This window comes from Papilio polytes, unplaced genomic scaffold (assembly GCF_000836215.1).
Source record: "Papilio polytes unplaced genomic scaffold, Ppol_1.0 DF823177.1, whole genome shotgun sequence".
Lineage (NCBI taxonomy): Eukaryota > Metazoa > Arthropoda > Insecta > Lepidoptera > Papilionidae > Papilio > Papilio polytes.
Window position 1 is genome coordinate 333,813 of NW_013526027.1, and position 10,010 is coordinate 343,822.

Sequence of the window (10,010 nt, forward strand, 5' to 3'; positions counted from 1 at the left end):
ATAATTCTTCCTTTAATAAAATGCCCTACACTTACCACACGCTTTAAGCTATATATTTTCACGATATTAAACTTAGGGGGTAAATAAAATAGAAATAAATCTTAATGTGGGAAAGGCATCACAAACTACAAGCTGCCAACATAAAGGAAGCAAGGTTGTCATTTATGCATTTTATTTTGACAGTTCATAAATGTAAATAATGAAATAAAGTATTCATAACTTCATGCGGATGAAGCCGCACGGGAACAGCTAGTCAGTAATGACATTTTAGCTTTTATTGGGAATAATAGTGTAAGTAGAAAAAGGTAAAGAATATTTATCCGTCAAACGTTTTTAGATAGTAAAGTAACAAACAATACTAACGATATTTTGCTTCAGTAGATCGAGCTTGTCGTTCTTAAGACGGCACACCTCCTGGCGCAGCAAGTCGAGGTCAGCGCGCGCGCCCGCCTCGCCCCGCGCAGCCCCCGCCCCGCCCGCGCCCGCACCCGCCTCAGCAGATGACATCGATTCCAGTCCAGTGTCGCTGTCCACGTAAACTGGCGTACCTAGAACATGTTAATTATTAAGATATGTCAACTATATCGCTTTGAATGATCATAGAAAACTTACATTGGAAGAGAAATGTATATTCAGTCATTTTGCTTTTTTACTTTTTTTAATTCTATTTGCAGTTGATTTTGTGATTGTTAGTTGTATATTTAAGAATTTCAAATTATCAAATGAAATAGATGCCACTTTCCAATTTTTTAATACAATATTAGAAGATAATTTCGAATATGCTCAAAAGTTAGGTTTATTGGAATTATATGGAATATAAAAATAAAGGACATAAATAACTCTGGCAATTTATTACATAAATATGTTAATGAGATGTTATTCAAAAGGTTGTTCTAGAACGTTCATAGGTTTAGTATGCATCGCATATGAATGATGATATATATTTCAGAGACTAATGATTCCATGCGAAATTCACAAAAGAATCTATTTAATGTTATGTGAACAATGACATGGTATATAAAACTTTTTAAGGACTAACCTGTTGCGCCTTTACCACAACTCAGCCAGTCCTTGTCGTCTAATTGAAAGGAAAAAATGTATTTTAATTTATATAATAAATATACTACAAAAATAATAAGGGGAAAAAACTAACATACGTCTCTTTAGCTACATATTTATAATAAATGTCATTCATATACAATGAAAGAAAAGGTAATTATTTTTATGATTGTTACATAAAATATATACGAAAATTAAACGGAAAGAATACAACGTAATGTATTGATGTTAAAATAGTGGTTTAAAAGACAAGCATCATAAATAATTAAAATAGACTATACAGTACAAAACATAATTAAGTTTTTTAGAAATTTCAGCTTAGTAAAGAGAAAAATCCCTTTTCCATTTTCACCTGAATAGCTATACGATTTCTATGCCAATTGTAGTCGCTCCAGTGGATATCACATTACTTAAACAATTGCACGCGGACAGTCTCAAGGCTAGTCGTGCTAATGGAAAATAGATCTTGAATTTAACTCAATAAGGTTGATAGTATCTCACCGAGTGGGTCGAGGTCGACGGAGTTGAGGCTGGAGTCGTCGCTGTGGTCGTGGTGAGCGCGGGGCGGCGCGGCGCGTGACGTCACGTCTGGACTGGAGCCGCCCGAGCCGCCCGCAGACCGCACGGACACTGCTGACGCGGATGACGACGCTACGGACGTCTTCGAACGACCGCTCTGAACACACAATTTCATTGTCATCACCTGGCCGCTATACTATTGAAATTCTTCGTCGATATATACAGGTTACAATCACAATGTTTTGCTTCAACGTAAGAACGTCGAGGACATTATGTACATATGAAATTCGAAATTCACATTGGTACATTGCGGGATTCGAACCTAAGATCTGTAGATTACAAGGCAAGTGCTTAAATCACTAAACCACGAACGTACAATTCATCGTCAGCAAATTAAATCGTAAGGAAAACAGTAGTGAAGGAAGTAGCCCTTCTCTATTCTTCCTATAGTCTTTTACTAGTGCTTATTTTTAGCGGCAGCTTCACTTAGTTTTAATTATAGGAAAAATCCCTTAATAGAGTATGAATTTGTTTTGTATTGCTTTTTGTTGCGTGAGAGGTCGAAATGTTGTTTAAACACTTACGTTTGGGGTAGGTGTATCGTGTATATTGATTTTCTTGTTAAGTGACCCCTTCGTGCTGTCCCCCGATGGGTCGCTAGGCGATCTGTAGAATTAACAACAAACAAAGGTTAACATTTCTGCAAGACAAGCAGGTGTTAAATTACATGAAATGTATTTTGTCGATTTTGTTATAATTAGTTTATCCTTACCCTTTCATTCTAGGTAAAGCAGACTAAAATAGAAAGGTCATTGACTGAAAGTTCGTTGACTGGAAATCAAAATTTCACATTTGTTTCTTTTAACCTTCTCAACGCACGATTATATTATTGGCGAATAAAGTGTTAGTAAATACTTTAACCGTAATTGCTAAAATTTTAACAAAAAAGAGAGTTTTTGTTTAAAACTTACATTATTAATGTTAATCAACAACCAATGCCTGAACTAACCTGCCTTTGTAAATTGCTTTCTTCACAGTCTCGAAAAATCTGGCGCCTGGACCTTCCATCTTCGGAGTCCCAAACCCCTCCGGCTGCGGCGAGACGGCGACGGGTTCGCTTCTCACCCCCGTACCAAGAAACTCTATCGTTTTACTCTTCAAGTCTTCAGCTAAGTTCTGGAGCAAAGATGCCCGCGTTCGCAGCTTAAGTTGTGCGAACTTAGCCGCTTTGTAGCACGCGTTTTCAGCGTTGATCAACTTGGTAAGGAGGAACTCTTTGAATTCACGCCCCTTGCGGAATACAGACGGCTGAGGGAGAGTCGGCCCGAAGAATGGGACATCCTCACGCGCGGTGACGGCCACTTTGTACCTGGAAATTAAATGAAAAAAAAAACTTTAGTTTCTAATCTATACAACTGATATAAATTCCTATTAAATAAAAGTCCTAAAGTGGTATGCTTATGGTCATCTCACGTAAATCAGAATTTAACTGGAGTACCATAACCATTGTTTAAGGCCGGGAGTCCCACACGAAACTGTCCTTGCTGCCTCCGCAGCATGGACGGTGAAGTGCGTAAATGCATTCCCCGCGACAACAAAAAAAAACCATAACCATTCTTAACTGGGCGTGAAAATAATATAAACTATCTATGTGCTTTTAAGTAAATAATATTATACAGAATGCAATATGATATGAAGTTGCGTATCATAGTAAATGCTTGGTTAACGAATATAAAAGTTCATACATTTAGTTCAATCAGCAAAATCAACATCAAGGGAATATTGCCCGACGGATTGAATACTCGTATATTCGGTCCGGTAAAAAGCTGCCTAATTACAAAGTCGCGATTCGTTTGCATATAAATTACCATGAGAATTTCCATTCTCTTTTCCGGGCAATTCTCCCGACACTAGATGCAAATAGCGCCCCCGTGCGCTCGCGAAGTTAAACAAACTTTATGCAAAACAACTTGACAAGTGTACAAGAGAGAGTAAGCGATGAAACTAAACATACAATTTATGAAGAAACTGCATTATAAAATTTAAATAGCATTATTATTTCCCTCGCTTTCTCGCTTTAGATACATTAACTTGATTTTTCAGTTTGTTATCGTGGTTAGCAATATTCATTAATTGAATAGTTACCTGGTCTCCCCGCCGTTCGTCTCCAGAGGCGTGACCACGATGAAAGCGTGAAGAAAGTGGGACGCTATCATGTCAGGGGTGAAAGGAGTCGCCTTTTCCTGGAAAAAGAAACAACAGAACTTAAGTAATGTTAATTAAGATATCAAGAACATTATTTAAGATGCATGATAATCCCAAAATCAATGACATTACAGATTTCATCGGTAGAGATTGGTGCAGTAAAATCAAGACAATCTTTAGGTCTGAATTGAAACAAATTCTGAGTCACCGTTAGCTATGGTCTACTTTAAACAGATTGACTAGGGCACATGAATACCCTAGTTTAATTGTATTGTTCCCCGGTAAATACAGTGAACTTGATAAAATTTTTATCAACTATATATGCTTACCTGGAAGACGAGGGCAACAATATCGTTGCCGACGTGCCGCTTGCGCTGCAACTGCTGCGCGTCGCCCGCCGTGTGCGGGAGCAGCGGCGCCACATGGAACATGATCTGACGTTCCTCGTGCCGCTCGTACACCGCCTCCGAGCCCGTGTGACCGTTCTGGATGTCCAGCCCGCCGCGGTACCCTGCCACACACATCATACTAAGACCATGCCACACAAGATATGGGATCTTTGGTGGATAGATTTCTTCATACGGTAAATCGCGTGGGGCTTCATCCGCATGAAGATATAAAAATAGTTTAGATAATAGAAAATATTACCTTTATGGTCCTTCAATTTAATCCTCTGTCCTAACATTTCAAGGAACTCATCAAAGACGGGCGACGTCTCGTTGTTCCCGAAGAGTTCTTCCTCTGTAGTCTGTCCATACTTCTGGTAGAGGACGCCGAACTTAAAGTCATTAACAAGCACGTGCTCGTCGTAAGTAGCGATGAGAGGCGATGCGCTCAGACACGTCACCGCCATAAAGTTATCCACATTCACTTGCTCGTTCAACATCTTTGCCATTCTCGCTGGTGATGGTATTATACCAGATCCTGAAACACAATAGTTCCTTTTAAGTTACGTGTACTCTAATCATTTTATTTTTTCTAAGAATTAGGTCTACTCTTCCCTAACTTAGGGTCCGATCCTCTCGGTGGGGACGTATGATGCTGGTGACGATGATGATGAATTTTATTTACAATTTAGTATTGCTGCTTATTTGCAAACCAATCAGCATAACAGATTAACTATTAGGTTAGTTCCAAAAATGTTAACGTTAAAGCTTTTGTTAACTTCGGTTTAATTAAATTTTCGTCAATTTAGTCTGTTTTTGCGGGACATCGCATGTTACTGGTATGCTGAATCATTAACTGGCATGCTAGTCTCCTATGCTATGGGTATGCAAGTGAGTGGTGGACGAGATGAATTAACGTTTAACGTAGTTTAATTATATTAACTATGCCCACTTGTGAATAAATGTATCTACTAACTTGTTGTAACTGGTATAAGTCCATGCATAGTCTCTGTGCGAAGCCGCAGCAGTATCCGCGTGTGGTCCTGCCCCGCCATGTGCTCGTTCTTCAGGGACATCACCACCGGGCTCTGGTTCTCGTCGAACCCAACCAAGTTTATGTGTTCCTAGTAACAAAAACATGAAATGTGAATTATGCTGGGTTTCCGAAGCTGGATTTTTGCTAGTTTGACCTAAGTTTTAGACAAGTTACGTGGTTAGACAAGTTACGCTACATCATTTTGTTTTTTTTTTATTCCACGGAGTCACGGGCGAAAGCTAGTAGTAAATAAAGGCGAGTACCATGGCAATCTTTTTGTAAACCATCATAATGCCGTCGCCAATTAGTCTGACAGGCGAGGCAACCATTCCAATTTCCGCCCATAAAGTATATTACATATTCGTTCAGTGTTTGCTATAGGACTGGTGGTTTTAATTGAAGACAAAATGGAAAAACAGTTTTGTTCTAATAGTGTTATTTTACTTTAAGAGGTGAAAAAACAACATTATTAGCTCTCGTCTATAACCGTAGTGTAATATATTATTTCAAAACAGGAAAATCGTGCAATGACCATTTTCATGTGTAATTAAAAGTTATCAGTTTTATAAATCGAGTGCAGACTTCCTTTGTGTCGGTCAACAAGCAAGAGGGAAAAATATGTTTACATACATGTAAATATCAACATTTGTTAATTATAGGACTACCGAGACCTACTTTAAGAACCTTTTTAAAAATAAAAGTTAATATTAATTCATATTATATTTCATCAGACAAACAAAAACAAACTTATGTAACTAAATAATATGATACCTTTACATGCTCTCTACTATGTATATTAGGAATTATAATATTACTAAAACCGAAAATCACACTTATTTTTGGAAATACAATGTCTTTTAATGGGTTTGTTTACATTTATATTACTACAGATTTACAACGTATAAGATCAGTATTATCAATTTTAAAAAGAACTAGTTTTCGATCGCGACACCGTCAGTGTGGAATTAAAAAAAGCAAAAGTAAGTTGCCTATCTGTTCTTCCAGACTATCGTCCACATATATGTCATATTTCATCGATATCCGTTTAGCAGTTTAGGCTACAAACTAACAATTAAACTAGAAACATTCGCATTTATATTAGTATGATTTATTTCCTTAGATAAATACGTATCAGTTTACAAGACGGGAATATACAGTGTTTAACAATTGTTTCAATTACAATGTAGGTGGGTTTGCCGTTTATTGGCCATATCAGCTGGTACCTCATCAAACCGGTGTATGATATCATCACGCACTATTAGCTCTGATTCACTTACAGATTGCGTCGTCTGGTTAATTATGTTGTTCTTTGAAGGATTCAATTGTGTGAATTGTGTCATATATGGCTCTTAAAGTACTAGAGTGGAATAGACGTAAAAAAAATATCATTTTTATCTTAGGTCTTAGGGTAAATAAATCATAGATTATGAACTTAAATCACAACGAATACTGTACAATCTTTTTTTCAAAATTTACCAGAATGTGATTAAAATATGTAAAGTTTTCTAAAGAAAAAACATGAATCATTGAATATTTCTAAGATAATTTTATTCTACATTCCAATATTGACCATATAAGGTATTAAAAATTGACGGTATTAAGTTTTTCCATTACCCGTTATGTTTGTAAAAAAAACAAAGCTACCAACGAAGGAAATAGTAATTAGTTTTCGCTTTGTTTCTTACGTTGACCTCGACCAACCCATTATAGTACACGGTTGAAGGATAGTCTATTGTAATGGCGAATATTACGTACAGTTGACAGATTAAGCTTTCGAAGTGTTTTCCAGTTAGTCAGAGTTTGAATTTATTTTAAATACAATAATCTCTCAAAATTCCATGTATGTATTGTTGTTCTTGTGAGTCGTCCATAACTGTGAGTTTCCACTATCTTAACTAGTGTAATTCTCTCATTTTCGTTCTCTTTTAAATAAAGTATCAAATTACAATCGATAAAGTGACTTATGCTCTACTAGTGGTTATCAAATACTGCTTTATGGTGAATAAGATCTTTTTTTAGTACTGACTTCATTTTTTACTACAAAATATTTTTTGCGCATTCAATTGAATACATATCTATTCATACTATTTGATTTTCAATTAAGTTTCCATGTGTGTGGTAAAAGTTGCAACTAGTGCTGAGAACGTCATTAGCTCCTCGTATGTTGCCAGAAACTCATTAGCGACTAACCAATTAAATTAAAACCATTTAGCTTCGAAATTATCGACGGCTTGTAATGATAATTACTGAACCAATATAATGGGTTTATTACTTTTTTAAGTGGGGATTCTATAATTAAGAAAACAATAAAACTTAAATAGCAAGTGTAAACATGATTTAACGAAATTGACCCTTTCAGAATTAACCAATACTACCTGCTACCTGCGACTCCGTCAGCGTGTAATAAAAAATAACAAAAGTGTGTAGACTACGTGTTTATTCAGACTCTCTTGTACGTCTATGTCAAATGTTATGGAGATCTGTTTATTCGTTTAGGCAACAAACTCTAACAAACATCCGTCTATCCATCCATCTAAACTTGCATTTATAATATTAGTAAGATAAGTAGAAAAATTCAAAACCAATTCTTCTCAATTCATATTGCATTTAAAATATGTAAAACCAAAATTGGTAAGGTTATTACAGACTGGTAAAATTTATAAAGGGAGGAAAAATCTTTGCCGAAAAATGTGTATTAGTATTGTAACTTTCACATCACCGCTCAAACATCAAAGATTGCCAGTCATCGTATTGAAAATACCGAATTTATCGGCTGTCCTTTTTCATGGGCCACAAAGACGCAAATTGAAAGCTAAAGACGGTAATTGAAGGGGCGAGGGGTTAATGCCTCTTTTTCAAAGCTCTGATGGATCGCATCGGTGATTGAGTCTCACATTTTATATTATAAAAATAGGGGAATCATGGACGGTGAAAATGGCATCTGACATAAACTGATATGCACATAAAACATCCCAATTTATGATTTCGAAATTAGATTATGTTTTAAGATAATAACATTAATTTTATTAATATTAAAATAAACGCCTACTATGCTTGTTACATCATCATCAGCTCACTATACGTTTTCAGTCCCAAGTAAGGGGTCTGGAGTCTACCCTAAGAATCCTTGTTTCAATGGTATCAAATTAGTTTATATTAAATTGTTTATTTAATATCTAAACTTAATCTTATATACCAAAGTTTTCATTAATTATACCCAAAGTTTACGTAGTTTTAAGCAAACAATCCCAAAATAATAACCAACTGCCTCATATTGACTCTTGAGGGTTGAATGGAAATGCAATTACAACTTTGAAATTTACAATTATTTTAAATGAGTTGAGTTCACATATTATACGTAAAACATAAGAACAATTGTTCGATTTAATTTAACTTCTAAAAAGACTGAAAATCCTAGGTTTATTTCAATTGTTTTTCTTACTTTTAAGAGCAAGATTGATGTTTATTTGTTTCAATAACTTTTAATGATTCAGAACCATATTCACTCCACTGACCTCGAACTAAGAACAATCGTAAAAAAATCTCTAATGACACAAACTTTTACAATCGCAAAGAAATACTTTGTGAGCGGTTTTGTTACCTTTTGTGTCAGTCTCGCTGCAGACACAAAGCATTTTTCTTTCTAAGTCGTCCCCCGATTTATTCAGTTGAACGGTGACAGTGAAAATGGCAATCATTTCTAAGGGTCCATAATTTTCTCTTTGCCGAAATTGTCTCCGAACCAATTTTGCGTCAAAAAAACGACGCATTTACTTATTGCTTTCTCCTTTCCTTTGTTCAGACATCTGTTTAACGAAAGGTTTGGATGACAATAGTAAACTTTGTTACATCTTTTATTAAGATTTCATTTATTTTCATACTATTTACCACTATAAATATCTTATTGGTTCCACTGAATGGATTTTTAAATAAGGAACACTTACTTCTACATCAATGAATCCTTTTTTAATCAACCATTTAGTTTTCTTTTAGCTTATCAATTATAATGTCGTAATAATATTTAATCCATCTCGACCACAATTATCTAAAAATCAATGTAGATTATTATGAATAGTCCCCTATGTACTTACATCTCGAACTCTTAAGTAATTGACCTATATTTATTGCACAATTCCCAACAGTTTATATTTTGGTGACCCAGTCATCTATTGAGACATTAATTTAATGTATATGTAAACATCCTGTACGTACATCAACTATTAAATATGATAGACATCGTACTTGTATCATTACGAAAGTCTTGTCTCAAACATACGGTCGACTAGAATATAGGTTACGTCGTATAAGATTTTATTACACAAGGAACTTTTTTATTATTGTTTTTAGTTACTAGTTTACATCGTTATGCAGGTTTGATTCATCAAAGTGACGTTAGAACTATTCTCCCAAAGCATATAATGAGTTGAAACAGTTTGTAAAAACGTTTATGTGATTTTAGTTGCAAGTTGTACTCTAACTAATACTAATGTAATCCTACGTAATTTCTAAAACAAGACATCATAAACAAAAATCCAATGACCTTTGACGTCATTTGTTTTAGTACTATTGCAAATTATTATTAACTAGCTGTTGGTTGCGAACCCGCGGGAAATTTAAAAATATAGACTATGTTACTCACAGATAAAATACCTTTCTAACGATGAAAGAATTTTAACTCGGCTCAGTAGTTTTTTAATAACTTCAAAACATACAAAATAACAATTCTTTCCTCTTTATAACATTAGTATAGATTGAAAAAACAAAATACACGAAAAACAAAACAAAACAAAATACACCAAAAACAA

The 10,010-nt window shown here is 35.2% G+C and overlaps 1 protein-coding gene across 8 annotated transcripts in view; it reads right to left on the reverse strand.

Annotated features, from left to right (window-relative positions):
* LOC106105193 (rap1 GTPase-activating protein 1) overlaps positions 1-10,010 on the reverse strand; it is a 197,409-nt gene that overhangs the window by 1,289 nt on the left and 186,110 nt on the right. For 7 of the 8 annotated variants that reach the window (XM_013285460.1, XM_013285457.1, XM_013285459.1 and 4 more), the window contains 9 exons: positions 5,146-5,293; positions 4,432-4,707; positions 4,113-4,294; positions 3,724-3,821; positions 2,588-2,947; positions 2,163-2,244; positions 1,561-1,735; positions 1,040-1,078; positions 364-548 (listed from right to left, as the gene is read on the reverse strand). In XM_013285460.1, coding sequence (XP_013140914.1) covers positions 364-548; positions 1,040-1,078; positions 1,561-1,735; positions 2,163-2,244; positions 2,588-2,947; positions 3,724-3,821; positions 4,113-4,294; positions 4,432-4,707; positions 5,146-5,293 — 1,545 coding nt within the window. The remainder of the gene's footprint in view (positions 1-363; positions 549-1,039; positions 1,079-1,560; positions 1,736-2,162; positions 2,245-2,587; positions 2,948-3,723; positions 3,822-4,112; positions 4,295-4,431; positions 4,708-5,145; positions 5,294-10,010) is intronic. The other variant, XM_013285461.1, reaches the window with a different exon arrangement.